This window comes from Sparus aurata, chromosome 13 (assembly GCF_900880675.1).
Source record: "Sparus aurata chromosome 13, fSpaAur1.1, whole genome shotgun sequence".
Lineage (NCBI taxonomy): Eukaryota > Metazoa > Chordata > Actinopteri > Spariformes > Sparidae > Sparus > Sparus aurata.
Genome location: NC_044199.1, coordinates 14391269 through 14410659, shown reverse-complemented (window position 1 = coordinate 14410659; position 19391 = coordinate 14391269). Strand labels below are relative to the sequence as shown.

General features: G+C 42.4%; 2 protein-coding genes across 3 annotated transcripts in view; one reads left to right on the top strand and one right to left on the bottom strand.

Moving 5' to 3' along the window:
- zswim7 (zinc finger, SWIM-type containing 7) overlaps positions 1-6147 on the top strand; it is a 15901-nt gene extending 9754 nt beyond the window's left edge. The window contains exons 4-6 of one of the 2 annotated variants that reach the window (XM_030438625.1): positions 1659-1763; positions 4306-4423; positions 5556-6147. In XM_030438625.1, coding sequence (XP_030294485.1) covers positions 1659-1763; positions 4306-4416 — 216 coding nt within the window. In that variant the 3' untranslated portion in view covers positions 4417-4423; positions 5556-6147. Of the gene's footprint in view, positions 1-1658; positions 1764-4305 lie in introns of both variants that reach the window. The other variant, XM_030438626.1, reaches the window with a different exon arrangement.
- On the bottom strand, positions 6138-19391 carry adora2b (adenosine A2b receptor). Its single transcript, XM_030438624.1, has 3 exons — positions 19241-19391; positions 18608-19066; positions 6138-9298 (listed from the first exon to the last, which is right to left on the bottom strand). The coding sequence occupies exons 2-3, from the start codon at positions 18925-18927 to the stop codon at positions 8566-8568; spliced, it is 1053 nt and encodes a 350-aa protein (XP_030294484.1). The 5' UTR covers positions 18928-19066; positions 19241-19391; the 3' UTR covers positions 6138-8565.

Below are 19391 nucleotides of genomic sequence, written 5' to 3'. Positions count from 1 at the left end.
CCGTCCAAACTCCTGGCCTTGTAGCTACGGGTGGCTTCCAAGAAGTGTTCCCGTGAGAGTCAGCATTTCGGGCAGCGACTGGGTCAGAGAAATGCCGAGGCTTTAACTCTCACCGTTCCTTCTGCGGCGACTGAACGACAGATCTTTAAGCATAGAGTCATTTTAAGGAAAGCCAGACTCTCTGCCAGGAACTGAAAGTCTACAGTTGGTGGTGTCTTGCTGATGCTGTTAGCCGCCAAGGGCCCAAGTGTGAGTTGGTTTTCAATAAACTTGGCTCTTTAGAAACTTTAGCGGTCCTTGGCTTGGTCTCCACAGTTTCTTTCCTGGTCGTGCTGTGCATGGGGCTTTAGTCAATTTACTGAGGTGTTTTGAGTCTGTGTGATTTCTTCTTGTGGGCCTTATTTATAATTAAGTGTCACATTGGAAAAAAGAGAGGTTTTTACCTCTGTAGGTCACAGGGAATGGTGATTTATGGAAACCCTGGAGAATAATGGAGCCTCCTCTGCCATCTTGGGAGGCATTAGTTATTGCGAGGTGTCAAGCTAATCCACCAGCTTAATGTCCTCATGTGTCATGTGCAGGAGACTTTAGTCACTGCCTACAGCTGAGCGTAAGCGCCAGTGTTTTGTACAGGAGGGCTGTCAGCCGAGGCTGTTAGACATTACATACAGGTTGTTCAAAAATGCATCGTTTCTATCTCATCTCCTCCAAATAACTAATTTGAAATGAAGAGGTCAGTGGGAGCAACTTCACTTTCAACCCAACTATTGTCCTGTCACTTCTATGAAACATTCATAGGACAGGGAGTCCACCCAAACCAGGATTCAATTCAAGATATTCCAGTGATTTATCAGTGTCAGTATGACAACTTGAAATCCTGATGTCCTCTTGTGACATTAGCTCACACAATGACACTAAATCAGTGACTTAACCTGTAATATCTGTGATATTCCACCCTAATAAGTTTGTTCAAAGGGGGAGGCATCAGCTGTGAAGTAGAACATATTCCTATATCCCAGTAAACTACCATGACTGCTGTCATAATGTATGAAAAGTTTGTTTTTGTTCACACATGAAGCAGCTGCGTGGCTCGCCTCCAGATGACATCATCACTTGTCTCGTCTGTCTGCAGTGTAACTTAAGGACATAAAGTAGAAATTGTAAAGAAAAAATAGAAATAAAAAAGTGACTTGTTTGTTTATTTAGCATCGATCAATGTCAAAACAGTGTGATTCTCTGCTCTGTAATTCAACATAATACAAAAGTAAAACGTGAAAATGCTTAAGTGGAAAATGTAAAACTTAGTTAATGCGGCAATTGATGTTTAAGGTTGTTTGTGTTAAAAAAGAGAGGGACACAGAGAGACATACTTGGCAACATGTTCATGTCTTTACTACTCAAACTCTCAGAGCTCAGGCGTGTCTGGACTAGTTGCGGAACATTTGGGATGTAGAGCTTGTTTTCCTTCACGCCTTTACTGTCTCTAACATGTGCTACTGGCAGCCAATGCAAGTAGCTATGTAAGCAGCTATGTGATCATACTCGATTGTGAATGCCTTTCCTTATGAAGAAACAACTCACACTTGTCTCTGTGTATGATCTTTTAAGAAACACAAGCATTGCCGCATATTCAAATGTACTTTGCATGAATCTGTCAGGTGATGGGAGGCTCGGAACGTTTGTACACCTGCTTTGTTTCCTGTCACTACTGCCCGTGCCCGGCCTTCGCCTACACCGTGCTCCGCAGGAACGAGGGCCTGCTGGTGAGTCCCAAACAAACTGTTAGCCAACCAAAAACTGCATGTACTTTTTTTGTTTTTTTAAGTAAAATGTGTCACAACATAACAAGGGCTCCACGATATATAATTTCAGCTTCCCCATCGCAATGTGTGCATGTGCAATAGTCACATTGCATGCTGTGCAATGTCAAGTAAGGCAACATGACTGAAACATGTCCTGCTGCAACTTTTTGCTGCCTGAAACAAAAAGAACGGTTGGAATTTTCCATGGCTAGTCTAAATGAGAAATCTACATAATTCAGTCTGATTTAAGGGTTTCTTGGATATACCACATGAGTTTGTTGATTGTGAGTGACACGTTGGCTCTGAATGCAAAGTGAACCAACAATAGCAATCATTCTTGATGAATATATCAAACAAGCTGATCCACTCCAGTTGCTTGGTAAAATGCATTAACCTAAATCACTGCAAATTATTAATTATGATTAATTTCCAGATAGGAATATTCGAGGGATCTGGTGAATAGTCCAGTATTCTTTCTATATTGCAATAAAAACAGTAGAAAAATAGATCATGTCTATTTTTTTCTAATACCATGCTGCTCCACAACATACCAATGTAACTGAAGCATTATGGTGCCACAATGATGCCCCGGCTTAACGTTGCACATCTTATTCTCCAGAAGTAGGGGAACATACTTATTTGGGTCAGATCCCGGCAAAAATGTAGTCAGCATTTTTCTTTTTTTTTCTTGTGACAATGAAATACATATAAAAAACATTTGTGACTCATCAATGACACACAATCGCAATCTTTATCAAAACAGTTGCACTTTTTATTTTTATTTTCATGTTGTTCAGCCTTAGTTCGTCTTCTTCAAAGTTTATTAGGTATCCGTCCTGAAACTCATTTCTTATGAAGGGTGTAGGTTTGGTTACAGAAGTAGGAAGGACACAAGAAGTTTCAGCATCTTCTGAGCAAGTATTTCAAAGTATATCCGGTATTTTAAGTGTTTTGTATTTGTATTTTATAAATATTTTATCTAAAAAAGTTGAAATGTTACACTTACCCAGCTGTGAGTCATGCCTGTTTGTACAACCTGTTAGTCGGTAGGGAAGTAGATGTTAAGTGTGCGAGATATAAACATTTTTTAGACCTCGTTTTTTTCTCTCATCTGGATTTGGACTACTGGACAGTAAGGAGGCGCTGTTAAGAGAGGTTTCAGAGTTAATTGGGAGGGGGCAAAGACAGGGTTTTCAAAGGAGTGGGGGAGATTACACCCATACTAGAATCACAAAAGTAAAAGACTCTACTCATAAGAAGAAAAACTAATCTACTGGAGTTCAACTCTGTATAAAACACATGTACACCAAATAATAGTTACACATAGATAAATAAAAGACGTTTCACAGCAGTTGTGTCTCGTCAGTCAGGCGTGTATCCTGGAGAAAACCATCATCCAGTCACAAAGTGAGACGAAGCACATGCTGAAATGTGCGTAACAGATGTACTGCGGTCGGGGCACGTTCTTGTCTGGTCACTGAGGGGCGTCTCCACTCTGACTCGCTGTCTTTGCTCTAAATATATGTGAGCAAACAGCCTCTCCTGCTCCAAGCATCAGAAAGACATGTTTCCCTGGAGGATGCTGCTATAATCAGTGTGAGAAACTGGGAGCTGCAACTGACCGTGGAGACTCGGCATGAGTGCATCAGCATTAACTGATACCATTCCCTTTGAAAAAACATCAAAAAATGAAACTATTTACTCCCTCTGTGTAATATTCATCAGCTTCGACAGCTAGAAAGATGAAGCTGGAGTTGATTTGTGTCAAAGTCAGAAAACTCAAGTTTGACCGTGCATCCTCCCCCTGCCGGAGCCACTCTGCAGATTCCAACATGATGGGATAAAAAAGGGGCAGATAAAGGAGCTCTCCCACAGCAGACAGTCAGTATTCAGGACACACTCCTGTAATAAAAAAATTAAAAAAAAGTCCTGTTCCTCTGTTGTCCTCACCACACTTTGAGTTGGACTCATTGTTTATGTAAAGCACCATTCCACAGGCATGTTGATGTGGAGGAAATCTCACTGACAACGCGTGGAATAGGCTGAGGGTGAAAACAAGTCAATGAGTAACATGTTAATGTTGATAATAATTAGAGGGAACTTCTGAATGTGTTCACAGACACACGCACACAAATGCTGAACTGCAGGGCTTTTTGTCATTCAACGCACGCATTTAGCTACTGGAGTTCTGCTTGCTCATCACACAAACACTCCATTGGGGAAATAATACACACTCATACCCCTCGCAATCACGTGCTTTTCTTTTATAGAAATGTTTATAGAAATATTGGAAATTGTTCTGGCATTTGTTTTGTGACTATTATCCTTTGATTGAGGATTAGTCAGTGGAAAATTCCCAGTACGTTGGAGCCAAGCGGCTGCCTTCTAGTCTGAGATCTTTGATTTTAAATGACGTGTTTTTAGAGCTTCGTATCTGTGTCATTAATCACATCAGTGTCTGTGCTTGTGTAACGAATCCTGTCTCCGCTCTTTTCTCTCGCAGTGCAAACACATCCTGGCAGTCTACCTGTGTCAGGCCATGGGTGTGACCCAGCAGGACAGTGTGTCTGATCAGCAGATGTCCGCACTGCTCAGTGGGACTGCAGCCCTGTGACACACAGGTACATTCAGGACCAGCACATCCTCCAAGAAGAGAGATGATTTTATTTTTTTTTTATATAACAGTTGCCGTAGAGATGATTAGATCACAGGAGTATTATCACGGCTTCCGCTCTTTCACATGTCTCTCTGAAAGACACCAGATGTTGCTTTATTTATTTTTTGTTTTGGAAGAGCTCTTAGTCTGTTTCCAGAGGAACGACAGCTGTTCATTGAGCATGCTCCTGCTTTATTTATAGGTTGTTTTTTGTCTGAAGATGAATCACTTAGGGAAGTAGTAAGTGACTGCATGTTACCTCAGAAAGATTAAAAATAGGGATGCACAATATGGATCTTTTTTTTTTTTTTACCAATACTGAGAACAGATACCAAAAATGATAACCAATAATTTTTTTCTTTTTGAAAATAAGTTCCTAACCTGTAGTTTATGCACAACAGAGGGTGAGAAAGGCTAAGATGTAGTGAGCAAGTTTGGAAAATGTAATATGCATGACACTGGTTGTGGTAAAACTTGTTGACATCTTCCCTACAAACAAACTTTCAGCATACTATCACCTACCGCAACGTATGTACCTGCTACAAATTTCCTATTATCTGGCCAATAATTTATCGACTGTATATTGTGCATCTGTAATTAAAGCAACATTATGTAGTATGTCATTGTGTGCAATTTGCCCCCCCCCCCCCCCCCCCCCACAGTTTCTGAGTGCAACACAGCTGTAGTAAATACAAATCCAAGGTTTTTCTAACAATTTGTCAGATGTAAGTTAATGTTACGCGTTTACTAGAAGCAACGATCATCACCTCTTCTCAGTAACAGCATCCCAAGCTAACGTATCCTGAATCATAGACAATAACATCTGGCTATAAACTGCCACCAGCTAACCCTCTGTCGAAATGGCCTGACTTGGTGTGTGATTGAAAAACAAGCAACTTGACAGCTTCGGTAACACAACCATACATCACCATACTAATATTACTTACGAATATTACTTACTGTTAGACAGCAACATGTCCTCTTGCCGTTTGTACAGGCTTTTGTTTAAAGAAGCTGTCGCTGCAGACTAAAAGCCAGTCTGAGATTTACTCTTCGTCTGGCCTCTCTTTTGATCAGAGTTTCTTTTCTCGTCTTAGCCTCCTTTGTCATTGTCCTCTTCGGTCTCCTCTCTGTCATGATGTCCGTTGAGGCTGCTGAGCCTGGGTCTGTTTCCCACTCACCCGACTCTGGTTCTGGTGCACATTCTGACCCCTACACCTGAAAACCTCCTCCTAGTTGTCCAAAGCTGCTGTGACAGCAGCGAAACACTAACACTACCTGGCAGCGCTCTAAGCAACAGAGCTAACTTGCGCAGCAGTTACAGGTTGTTTTCAGGAAACTCACAGAGAGTTGAGACAAGAGCAGCTGGAGGACATCAGAGGAAAGAAACAGACATTCTTTCTCCATTAGATTCCTGTTTCACCAAAATCAGCGATACTGCTGGTGTACTGCTGCTTAGTGTTACGCACTGTGATTGTACCCTCTCACTGAAGTTACGTAGAGCGGAAACATGTTATAGGTGGGGTAGTGGCTGAGACAGAGACGTGAAGCTGTTTTTTTAAAGTAGAAATGTTGCATGGCATGGCTTTTAAAACATTTAACTGTTTCTCCAATGTGTCATTTGTAAATATGTAAAATATAGACTGTTAAATGGACATTTTATAAAATAAAGACTGATCTGTAACAATATAAACATTGCCTTTATTAACAAAATAATTCACCATACATACAGATTGCATCATGTTAAATAGTATCGCAGTTGTAGTTTTGTTGAATGAAAGAAAGAATGGCCTCTAGAAAGGTTGAACATCAGACCACAGTGGATGTTTTTTTTTCCTGATTAGTAGCAACAATATAGCACACTTACAGGTACAGGTACTTGGGAATGAAAGGCAGGAATGTTGAACTAGAGCAACTCGTCATCATCAGTCTTACCTTTAAAATCGAAGAAGGCAACAGTTTGACATCAATCAATAGCTTGTCAAAAGCCGGACACCTACAGTATTTATTTTTACACATCAGTCAACAAGACAATAACACAACGTTACAGTGCAGTTACAGTATAGATGTCTCCATTGGAATGTACTTTGGCACACTCCTGTATTTTAGCCCTTGAAGTTAGTCAGAGGTGGGACACTGGACACAACGAGGGGGAGATAGTGAAGCAGTGCTCAGCTTAAGAACACCTTAACACCAACACAACATGGTTCAACACCACCAGTGACACACACCAAACAGGAAATAATCGAAAACGTCAGTGCAATGTGTTTTCATCTGCGTAGTGATGGCTCTCAGGTGACCAAATTCACCCTCAGTATTTTCACAAATAATTTACGACAATCCGAACCAAACGCTGCTTTGCTTCGGTTAAGCTCACCACGCGATACATCAGCTCTCGTCTTCAGTTTCAGAAATTAACCAGGAACATGCACAACAATGCTCACCACCACACCCCTGCAGAACACAGACCAAGCATCAGGTGCTTTGAGGCAGAACTATGAACTATGATGCTGCTTATGAACACCACTGAGTGCAAGGAAGTGGAACTTGCCTCTTGGCACATTTAATTAAACTGGACTTATTTATCAGTCGACTTAGTAAGGAGTGTTGGCTCATTATCTGTTGGATTAAATTAATCCTCAGTGCAACACATCTTAGAGGTTTCGCCCTTTTTAAGTCAATCTGCTCAGTTCAGTCGACGACTACAGCAGCTTGTGGAGGTCTGACTGTGCTAACAGGGCACATGAAGGCCTCGGGATCCCAGCTGAGACTGTGACTGCAGGGGGAGTGATTGTCAGCTGGACTCCTCAGATCAAATGACATTCATATACACCCAACTGGCCTAAAGCAATGGTGCTTTATAATATGTAAGCCACTATGCACGTGTACCAGAGGCTTGGATGATGAGGAATGATGTATTTCACTGACTTGAAATGGAGCTGCAACGATAAATTGATTAGTCGATTGAAAGCTATTTTTGATAATCGATGAAGTCATTCCTCAAGCGAAAAATGTCAAGCATGACCTGGTTCCAGTATCTTAAATGTGAGGATTTGCCGCATTTCTTTGTCTTTGGACTGCTAGTCAAACAAGGCAACTTGAAGACGTCACTTTTGGTGCGTAGATGCCATATTTCTATAAAGGATACAGTCAGTTTCCTCCTTCCTGAGCTTTTGCCTTGTTAACGTGGAAATTATATGGAGCACCAGGGCAGGTGTGCTTTGCTAAACTACTTACGTCTGGGTTCTTGTGACTGAATAGCCACAGAATCACTTCCTCTGGCTCCCAGCCGCAGTGAGGTCACAAGATAATGTTGTGACCTCTGAGGCTAAGAGAAATGATTCATCTGACAGGAATGTATATTTTCTTGTTTATGTTTGCATTCCCCCACCCCCCCCTTTTCTCCTAATTCCTTTTTATAATATGTATGAGAGCCCCCGTCATTATCGATTCCTTTGAAGACCACTGCCTGTACACACATTTACGGCACTTAGATCAAGCAGCAGCTCAAGACTATGACAGTTTTACAAATGTATGTATCGATGCAAAGAACCAAAACAACCTGAACTTCTTTCTGTATACTGAGCCTGTGATGGTCACGATGAAGTCATTCTTAAAGGGTCACGAGCCAGAAATAACCACAGATGTAGACGACGACTATTGTACCATTCTAGGTCCACGAGTACAGATCTAGCCACACAAAGTTTTTTGATCTTTACATTCTCAGAGATAAGGTCTTGTAATAAATAAATTAACAAACACTGGCACTGAATGTCGACAAGGCAATACAAAATAGCAGGGCGTAAAAAGGAGTGTTTGTCACAGGGTGGATTCAGAATGATAAATAGCAGTTCAGAATGTAGCAAAGTTTGGATCCTGTTCACAGTCCTACAAATCCAGTTAGCTTCAACATGTCTTTTTTAAAAATCAAAAAATCCTTCACAATACAAAAGTTACGTAAGACTCTCCGTTCAACATTTCGCTGCGCGACCCGATTATAATTCATAAATAACATCTGTTCATCTTCACATACTTCCTTGTTCTGTAAACATTATAAACCTCAGTGAACATGAAATTCAAGAGTGAAACAGACACAGATACGGCTCTCTATAGCAGAGGGTCAATGGTCATGTGGATCTGGTCTCTGTTGCGTCTGCTGCCGTTGGAGCTGAGGTACAGTTCCTCCCTGCGGCACAGGAAGTGCTGGGCCAGGATCTTGCGGAAGGTAGTTCTGAAGTCCTGGATACGGTAAGCGTAGATGATGGGGTTGACCGCCGAGTTGGCGTGAGACATAATGATGGCCATATACATGACGATTTCGGACTTGTCCAGCTGTTCGTAAAACAGCGTGAGGCAGTTGAGGATGTGGACGGGCAGCCAGCAGATGGCGAACAGTCCCACAATGATGGAGAGGGATTTGGCGGCCCGGATCTCCTTCTGCAGCAGCCCGTGGTGGTGGCTGTCCCCGTTGCCCACACACTTGAGCTCGATCTGTCGCAGCTGCTTCCTGGCCACGGTGAAGATCTTCAGGTAGATGCCCAGCATGATGAGCAGCGGTGGCAGCACGCAGACAAAGAAGTTAAAGTAGACCATGTACCGCATGTCCACCACACTCTCAAAGTAGCACTCGCGCTTGCAGCTCCATATTAAGTCTCCTCCAGCCTTCGGCCCATCCATGGGGCCAGTGTCTGTCGAGTTGTCCCCACCTGAGCTGCTGTTCCTGCAGTACCGGTGTCTCAAGTTCCACCCAAAGAAGGGGATGAGACCAATGATAAAGGAGAGGATCCATAATATGGCGATGATCTCTCGGGCAGTCTTTCCCGTCATCAACTCTTTGTACCTTGAGGAAACAGAGCAGAGGTTACCATATGAATGAAGTTCCCAGACCTCCATCTTTTTCTTTTCCCCTTTTTTCGTTCTTTTTGTTTGTGTTTACTTCATGTTTTGTTTCCTCAGCTGTGAGCAATTTTCCAGTTCCGGTGAGAGGGGCTTGAAGGTGGGGGAATTGGAATAAACAAATGATGGAGAGTATTAATTACATTCTTCCTGTATTTGACTAGAATGTCAAAAACAGGTAAGCTTGAATAGATCTTTAAAATGTCCTTTAAACTCACTTATTAATAATTATTATTATTAATATTCCTAATGTGGAGGTTTTGGACAAATGTCAAACCTAGCTCTAGAGATCTGGCACAACCCAGCTATTATAGATACAGATACAACAACATGACAGAAATGCAGCGTAGTGCAAGACAACAAAAAAAACAACATTTTTGGGGTGCTTTTTGTATGATCGAATATTTTCATGATGTGATTGTGAATATCAGTTTGCCCCTTTCATAGGTTTACACACCTGCATCTTTATTATGCCAAAAATTTGACACAGCTTTAAAGCTAGAAGACAGATCCTTTTTAAAAGTGTTTGAGCCAAAATTCACATATTTTAATGAAAACAAGCACCAACAGAGAATACTTCTCCTTGGTTTTGCTCATAGGAAAGGAACTGACGTTGTCTCATGTTTGTGTGGCCCAACTGTCACATTACATTATTCTTATGTAGCTCTGGCTGTGCACCAGGATGCACATGGCCCTTATAATGGCCAAGAATCAGGCACACAATAAGAATGATTAAGTGTGATGGTGAGTTGCTGTGTGCGCAGGTGCATTCAAGTGGCGTAGGAAATATCATCTTCAAAGATATTCTGCTCTTTTTTTTTTTGACAAACAACAAGGACGACGTCACAAACTCAGAAACTAACACAAGCATCCAGTTCCACAGGCACATCAACAAGATGAATGCTGCCTTCAGACCGTCTTTGGCCCACATTTAACATCGCAGCCCTCTCATTGATTTGGAGCCAGTCTGGCCGCACAGCAGAGCTGCAGAATAAGGTTTAGAGTCGGCAGCCAAGCTAGCAGTACAGTGAGGCACAATAGTGCTTTAAAAATTGTATATAGTTATCACTTCCACTATCTTAGTTTAATGCAGTGTTTTTCAGTCCGGGTCCTGTCGACCTCCTGCCCTGCTTGCTTCAGATGTTTCCTGCTCCTGGTTCAAATCATCAGCTTGTCATCGAGCTCTGCTGAAGCCTGAAATCGACCCATTCATTTGAATTAGGTGTGTTGGGGCAGGCAGGGGGCCCAAGAACCAGGACTGAAACACACTGATTGAGTGAATTAGCATGCAACATGTGCTAATTAGCACTGAACAGAAAAGTACGGAGTGGGAATCTGATTAGTCAGATTAGTCAGATATGTCAGTCTGAACATACATAAGTTCAATAAAGCACATCTAAACAAAAATAGACAGAGCTTAGCTTCAAGGTCTTGGAAGGTTCATTTACACAGTGATGCAACACCATCCTACTGAAGGACCTGCCATCATACATGCTTCCAATTGGTTTGAACCCACCAAAACCCAAATTAATGAACCTAAGATGGCTCTAACTGGACATTAATGATCTCAGTGCTTCCTGTCACACTGATGGAGAATCTGGTGGGAGGTCGTATAAAAAATAACAGCAACAAATCAAATAATAAGGTAAATACCTTGTAAAACCAGAGAAAACAAGATAACTTTAAAAGCTAAAGGGAGTTACAATCATACTGCTTTAATGTGTTTTCCACTTAATCAGCGCTAATATGGTCATACTTAACAGACGGGTTTATTTGGCGCATTAACCACATCAGTTGAAAGTGCAACCACTAGGTCAGCTGCTATCTGACAGCCTCTCACATCCTGCTTCGCTCTAATGCATAGAACCAACATGCAGCTAAAATAGCATATGAAAACACATGTCCCGCTTGAGTTGTTAACACCATCAGAGGACAAAGACTTGAAAACGAAAGAGGCTGCAAAGCAGCACTGAGAGACTTTTCATCTCTGCTTTGTGCCATTTTCTAGTTTGTGTTTCACTGTGAATAGAAGGGGTGTATGTTACGCATTAGATTGATTAACTCTGATTCAGCAAACACTGAAACACGATATGAAATCCTGAGCAGCAGGTGCACGGACGCTGCGTATGGAGATGCCGGGCTGACTCACACCAGTGTCGTCCTGACTGTCCCCATCATATGAGCCGCACTTGAAGCAAAATGAGTGTTTCCTCAAAGTGACTCAGGCGAGCTACCGCGTGGCACTGAGTCATAAGCATGCTGACACGCATGCACACACATACAGACCCCGGTCTAAACAGGGGATGCCACAAATAATCCATCTCTGCAGCCTCACGGTGATCATGGCATGTCACAAATTTGAAAGTGCATTTTGCTGATACACTTGATATTGATCTGTAATACATCATCATTAAAACCATTAGCTAATCATTGAGTGAAAGCATTAGTGAATTATTAATAATTAATTCTTTATATACTGTATTAATCTGTAATGTCATTTACAACCCATTAACCAAGTTGGATTATAAACAAATTACGCATGTGATTAAAATGTTCATAAACAAATTGATTGTGAATGATTTCTAAGCGTTGTTTCCTTGTTTACAGATTCGAAAGTATTCATTATCGTGATAAAGGACGGGTTCACGTTCCTTTTTTCAAACAACCCTCCCGTCCTCATATGTACACTTAGAGAGTTATTGGTCACAGTTCGAGATAAAATGACGCAATCACCACACGTCCTCCATTAATAAAAACAGACAGTGTGTGTGATACGAGGATGCCAAGAAGAAACGCTTTTTCAGCCGCTCGCAAAAAGTATTTTCTCTGATAATAACCAAGTTATGATGCATGCATCGAGCTAAGTTTTGTTTGTATGCCCACTTCCATTGCAAAGGTAGCCTACACACTGCACACTCACATGCACTCCTCTCATTCAATCACCCTTTTTCGCCCTGCTGTAGCCCAAACCTGTATCTTCAATCAGGCCAACTCAACAAGTCCGTTAAGATCAATAGTCAGATAAATAGCCCTACCTGTTGCGGATATCGTGAAAACCGGTTGAACGTCCCCCCGTATGCATCCATGACGCTTAATGATGTTACTGACAGCTATGACTTTGTGCTTCTAGTATTCTGTCTTATGCCTCCTGACCACAGTTACCACAACAGCTACTACCTGCATCCTCCCCAGCCTGACCCTGTCTGCATCGCTTCATCTGTCTGCTGTTTCACTTCACTGTACACGCTTACTGTTGGAACTGCAGACTCTCACAAAAGGTTAATGCCCAGAATAATCAGACATAAGCAACACAGGCACAAAGAGTGCAGCCTGGTAGCTGACTGATTACAGTTAGAGCTGCATGATATGGTTAATTTTTCATTTTTATGTCTGACAGATATTGCGATAGGATTCACAATCATTTTTCGTATCCCAATTTTCATGACGCTTGTTGGGAGTCGTACTCAACAAACATGTTTTCCTACATCTGGAGGACAAGATCAGAAGGTCAGGACATCTGTGCAGCACTTAAGTACCTCAGTATATTGTTCTTTTTTACATATTTTTCCCTTCAATGAAAAAATTGCACTTTCTAACCCTGTAGCTGTATTGTGTTGTATTGTAAAAACTGTATTTTTAATCAGGCTTCAAATCACTGTGCAGGCTTATTGCAGCCCAGTCATATAGCCACAACATCTGCTTCGATCAACAAACACCTGTCTGTCTGTCTGACCTCTTGTTTTCTGTCTGCCTCTTTTCTATCATCTGTCAAATGATGGGGAGCCTAAAGAAAAAGACAGCAGAACGACTATCTACTCTCAGACTGTGGGGCAATATTTAACCAGTGAGTAAGATAATACGAGGACAGGGCAGTGCTCATCCAAGCCAACATTCTCCTCTTCATTTGCACAAATGTTAATGTTTAGTAATACGATCATAAATACTTGTTCATTTGTACATGGCTGGTGAAATTTGGAAACCGTCTGTTTAAAGGTGCAGTGTGTAGTTTTTGCGGAATAACTTTTAATCAGAAGACAAAGATCTTCATTGACTTCTTCTGCCAAAACAAACTGACCTTAAAGGACAACACAGTTTCACAATGTTTTACTTTGTTTACTTGTGGCAGACCCTGCCACCTTTCTGTATTTTATTATTAATAATATTACATCTCTGAATTTTTTTCTTTCTTTTTTTTTTTTTTTTTAACATATCTCTGAACAGGTGAGTGGAGTTCTGCTTAGGTTGATGCTGTGTTGAGTAGCAAGATGTCAACCAGTGTAACAGAATCGCTCTTCCTCTCTGTTTTTGGACAATGACGAAGAGCTGTGACATGGGTGTACAATTCTTTGGGTTCTTGGTTCTTTGGGTTTTGGATTTATATGTGGGTGCATGTCAGGCTAGGAGGAAGTGGGTTCAGCTAGCAGCAAACCCTCCTTGATGTCACAGGCAGGAAGTGGATGTCATCAAAGGTTAGTTTCAGAGAATTTGTGAGTGAAATGAAAGTCACATCACCGGAAAGACACATGGCATTTTGATTAATTTGCCCGCTTTTTTGATTGGGCGTTGAGAGCGAAAAAAAGATTTAAATAATCCAAAAAGTCAATTATTTATACGTGGTGTGCCGTGGTGTGTGGGGAGGCGAGCAGGTCGCCTCGAGGGGCCATGAATAATACAGCCCTGTGCCTTCAGTGGAAGCTACAGAGGTCACGATGACCTGCACACCTTCTCCATCCTCCAGTCCCTCTGTCCATCAGTACAGCAGGCGCGCACAGGACCCATTTCCCAGAGGGTCCATCTCCTGCACATCGCCTCCCACTCTCTTTCTCTTTCTGTGTTTGGAGGCAGGGAATGGGCGAGCGGCTGAATGGATTAGTTCTGGCATGACGACAGCACGCTGGCATCTATCTTTGTTTTGCTTTCTTCCCCTGCCCCATTCTCCATACATCCCTTCTCTTCTCTCTGTCGCTGCACTTCCGCCCGGGGCCACAGACCTCAGCCAGGCCACACACACACACATACACACACACACACACACACACACACACACACACACACACACTGTAGACTCTCACAACATCCGTTTTAATGCCCGACAGTGTCCGAATCCCTGCCTTTAAAAACACAATCCAACAGGTGGCCGTTCACACTTGACAGCACCTTTTTTTTTTTTTTTTACCTCACCTGCCCTGTAGGCAAACAGAGCTGAGCAGCATTTGCATTATTAATTGTACCTGTGAATATCTCTGACAATCAGGTTGTATAATGTGGTGAGGGCAAGTCAACAATAAAACAAAGATTTGAATTTGTAAGGCCGTCAAGGTCCAATACAGATAAGATCGCGCAAGTGATGTTGTGATAGCCGAGGGAAAAGTAAACAGAAATAACCTCTCCGTACATTTTCACTGGAAAGACAGATCTGTCCGTCCCAAGCCCGTCTTGTTCTGGTCTTTGTTGACTCATTACTAAAGGGATACCATTATAATCTATTTCTGGAGTATGAAAGCCTGTGTTGCCTTTGCAGGTGGTTTTCTTTCACTTAGAAGATTGAGGCTGAGGTCAGCTTAGTGATAGTGTGTACATAAACAGTTACAACCTGCAGCTAGTAATCACCACGGGCTCAACCCTTAATCGCCACGACACAATAGAGCTGTGTAAAACATCCGGGCACATCTAGATTCTTAGGTAGCCCTCGTGTCTGTCAGTTAAATATGGAGCTAGAGCCAGAAGTCTTAAGGCTTAGTTTGTCATAAAGAGTGGAGGTGGGGGGGGGCAGCTAGTCTTTCCGAAGCTCAAAAATTCCCTCCGATCCTCTCGGAGGCTCGCTCATGAACGTGGTATTCCTCCTTTGTTTAATCTCTACACAAGCCAAAAAGTAAAAACAGCAGTTTGTGGTTTTACAGTGAATTACCTCACTGCACACAGACTAGGAAGATTTCCAGCACATAACTTGCCCTAAAAAAACTGCAACTTTTTTAAATGTACACTTTGGTTTTGGTGTGGACAAAACAAGCGAGATATACTGTGTTAATCAGTGAGCTTTAGAGGGGCTGGGAGGATTGTTGCATTTAGACTAAGCCGTTTCCACCTCGTTCCATGCTAAGCTAAGCTGACTGCTCCATGGCTGTAGCTTTTACTTGAAGCACAGACGTCGTTCTTAGCGAAAAACTAGAATAACATCCTTGCGGTTAAATGCCTCCGCTGCATATGAATAATTTTATCCTTAGACATTTGTGTAAAACGTCGTCAAAATTATGTCATTATTGTGCCAAAAATGTGTTTAGTGCGGTCACAGTGACCTTTGACCAAAACCTTCTAATCAGTTTGTCCTTGAGCCCAAGTGGACATTTGTGCCACATTTTAAAGACATTCCCTCGAGGACGGAGAACCAGAGTACAAACCACCTCTTTAAATGAGGTTAAATGAGGTCGTGATGGTGGTCAAGCGTCGTCAGTCCAATCCAGAATATTTTACTTCAATGCAGGGCGTGTCATTTCCGTTGCTCTCTAAATCAAAACAAAACAAGAGACCAAGTAGCGTGGGATGATGGGCGTTGTTATCGTCATTATTGTACAGCCGCCATTAGCGATGATAATCGATCTGCGCGACTCAGGCAGACACGTTCACAGGCGAGCTAACGTTTTAAATTTCCATTTCACATTGAGTGTGGTCGCATTCCGAGACGTCCCTCTTCTCCGCTTGACTAATCCAGCAAAAAACAAAAAAAATCAAAACAAATGTCGAGTCACTTTTAGACAGATTATGACGAAAATGTTTCATATTATATCTTTAAATTTGGTGCAAATGCTGGTGATCCTGTTGGGAGTGAGATAAACGTCCACGGAAATCTGGATTTTTTTTTTTTTTTTTTTTTTAGACCACACAGACATCCAGTCCCTAAACCTTAGCTCTGCTTGATTTCACACCAGTGTTAACCTCCTTTATCAGCCAGCTGTCTACATGACATTACACCAATGTCCACTAGTCTCAACAGCTGATCCTGGCTCATTTCAGGAGTCCGTATCTGTTGCTGTGGATAATGTTTGCCTCACTGAAAGTCTGAGGAGGATGCCTCCCTCACTGTACTGTCCGCATCTCGAAGCAGAGTTTCATCCGGACTCGACTGCGACTATCATTCTTCAGCTCTAACCCTACCTTCATTTTTCATTACACTTAAAACACTAAAGCAGCATTTATCTCAAGAAAGTACACTGTACCACACCGACTTCCCCGTACATGCAACGAAACAAAGCAGAAGTCAGTAAAACTGTGCATTAAAGTGATGAGGCTGTTAAATTAACAGCAGCCAGGCGAGGTGCTGCTTACTGTCCCACCCTGACCTCAGTGAAGCGGCGCTGCAGGCGTGGGTGGGGACAACCCCTTTGAGGTCTCTGATGTGTTAAAGGTTATTTAAAAGCTCCAACTGGATGGAGGGACAAAATAGCCAGAGGGTATTTTTCTGAGAAGCGCAGGCGGGGAGGACGGAGAGAGGTGGGGGGGGTCTGGAAGTAAACGTTGAGTGGGTGTGCGGCCCTGTCATCTCACGGGGTTTCAAACATCTGGCTCTGGCCTTTCACTTCCACTTAAAACATCTGTGAAAACACTTTTATCTGAGGGGAGAATCGTGGCCCCAGAGGCCTGCAAACCAGCCATCGGTGTGGATATGGTAACTTGAGCTGAACACACACACACACACACACACACACACACTGGTCTTATTATCACTTGTGAGGGTACAGAGGAAACTGTAAAATGTCACAGTGTTACAGAGACTGTTTAAATTAAAGTGTACTTTGTGCGAGGCGGCAGAAAGAGGTGCGTTAAGGGTTGGTTTCCGTCCGTGGGTCTAAAATAGAGGCACAAACGTGGATATTACTCGGTTGATGGCAGCCACCGTTCATCCGAGACTAGTGTCAAACTGTCCTTTCTTGCCAGTGCTTGAGCCTAATGGAAATGACAGCACATCACAGCACGAACAGCCCCCAAAACCACAGCCAGCGCCTGCAACGTTCACTGCTGAGTGTGGTGCCTATAACAGAATAACAAACAGGCAACCCTCTGAAACGCTGACTGGCATATCCCTTCTGATATTAGAGCTTTTATTAAAGCATGGAAATATCAAGCAAGCCCTGCCCGTTTCTGTTGCCTCAGGCGCTCTGGGGCTGCACGGTGGAGCCCGATGCCATCGGGATCAACTGATGTGACACTCTGTGGCCAGATATCGATCCAGGGCTTCTCATTTAACCGCTGCATGACGGATGTTTGCAGCTCCTCCTACAGAGTCGAGAATTTATATAGTGTATTATATTTTCCAATTTGTACCGCTGAAGAATCGAAAGACACTGCCATACTGTGTGTGACCTAAAGCCTTTAGATTACTGACCAAAGGTTAAAGAACATCCACTTCAAAGTGTTTACTAAGTTGGCCTCTAAACACCAGACTTAAATCACATTTAGGGACGCATTATCTGATTATCATTCCAAATTAAGCTATTTACAGAGCTATTTTTACAGGAGCCATAAAGCTCCACAGGAAACTAATTCATGAGATCACAGAGCTGATACTCATCGCACACCTCCTGAATTAACTGATTTTCCAGAGGGGGATGTTTTGAACTCTTTTATGAGATAGAAGGGATGGAAGGCAGTGTTTTCTGCATATTTAGCAATATTTATTTTATTACCATGTGATGCAGAACACTTGAAATTTGAGATATAGTCAAAATCCTGTTGATCAAAGAGCCAAAAGAGGTCCTTTAAAGGGGCACTCTGTAGTTTTGGGGGAGAGGAATCTTCAAACTAAATAAACAAACTCTCTTAGTTGTCATGACTGAATAAACTGAATAAACAAACTGACCTTAAAAGAACAACACAGTTTCATACCATTTCATTTTGTTTATATTTGGCGGACCCTGCCACCTTTCTAGCTTCAAATAGCGCTTGTTTATTCACTTATGGAAACAATTAATATTTCTTAGTTTTGCTTATTACCTCATCACTATTGTACATGTTAAAATTCTGAGTTTTAATTTTTTTCTCCAGAACTACATAAGCCGTCTTTAAAATGACTTTAATTCATTTTAAGCGTTAGAAGAAATCAAAATGATTGTCAAAAGTGTTCCACCGTCTTTACACTTCCTGAACTACACTTACACATGGGGACTGCAGGGGAAAACACCCATCAGCTGAATAATTCCAAGATAAATTTCACACCAGAGATAATAAATAAATAAATAAATAAATAAATAACACTCACCTCAGAGGAATTTTGACGGCCAGATATCTATCAATTGCAATAGCAAGGAGGCTGAATATGGAGCTCTGTGTCAGTACCAAGACAAAACATGCCAGAAAGAGGCATCCGTAGAAGTCCAGCTTTATGCCGAGGCTGATGGTGATGGCGAAGGGGATGGCGAGGCAACCAACCAGAATATCAGCCACAGCCAGAGACACCAGAAAATAGTTGGTGGCGTTCTTCAGAGTGGTGTTGATGGCGACAGCCCAGCACACCAGTATGTTGCCGGATATGGAGAGAACAGCGATCGCTACTTCAATCACGATGTAGAACGGACTCATCTCAGCAAAGTGTGTTCGAGGACTTAAAACGTGCAGGCTGTTCACAGAGAAAACGCTGCTCCTAGTCCCTGGGGAGTAAAGAAGTCTTTCTGCTGTAATCCAGGAATATTCCACAAGTGTGAGCTGCACAACCAGCCATCTGTTGAACAGAAGCAATTCACTTCATATTAAGAAAAAGCGGCAAGTTACTGTCCCTGCAACGCCAAGGTGACAAATGCTGTTGCGGCTGCGTAATAACGCATGAGTCCTCCACTCGTGCTGCAGAAGTGCGCGCATAAAACACAGAAAGTCACTTAACATTGTTGCCGCTCACCTTGACGAGCCTGAACATCCTCTCTGGATGTTTTCACACCAACTGCGACCGATCTGTGGGGCGTCAACGCGGCATCTGTGGATCTCTAGCGCAGGCAGAGTGTGACACAACTTACCGCCAGCAGCGGTTATGAAGTAAAGGGAGAAAGTCA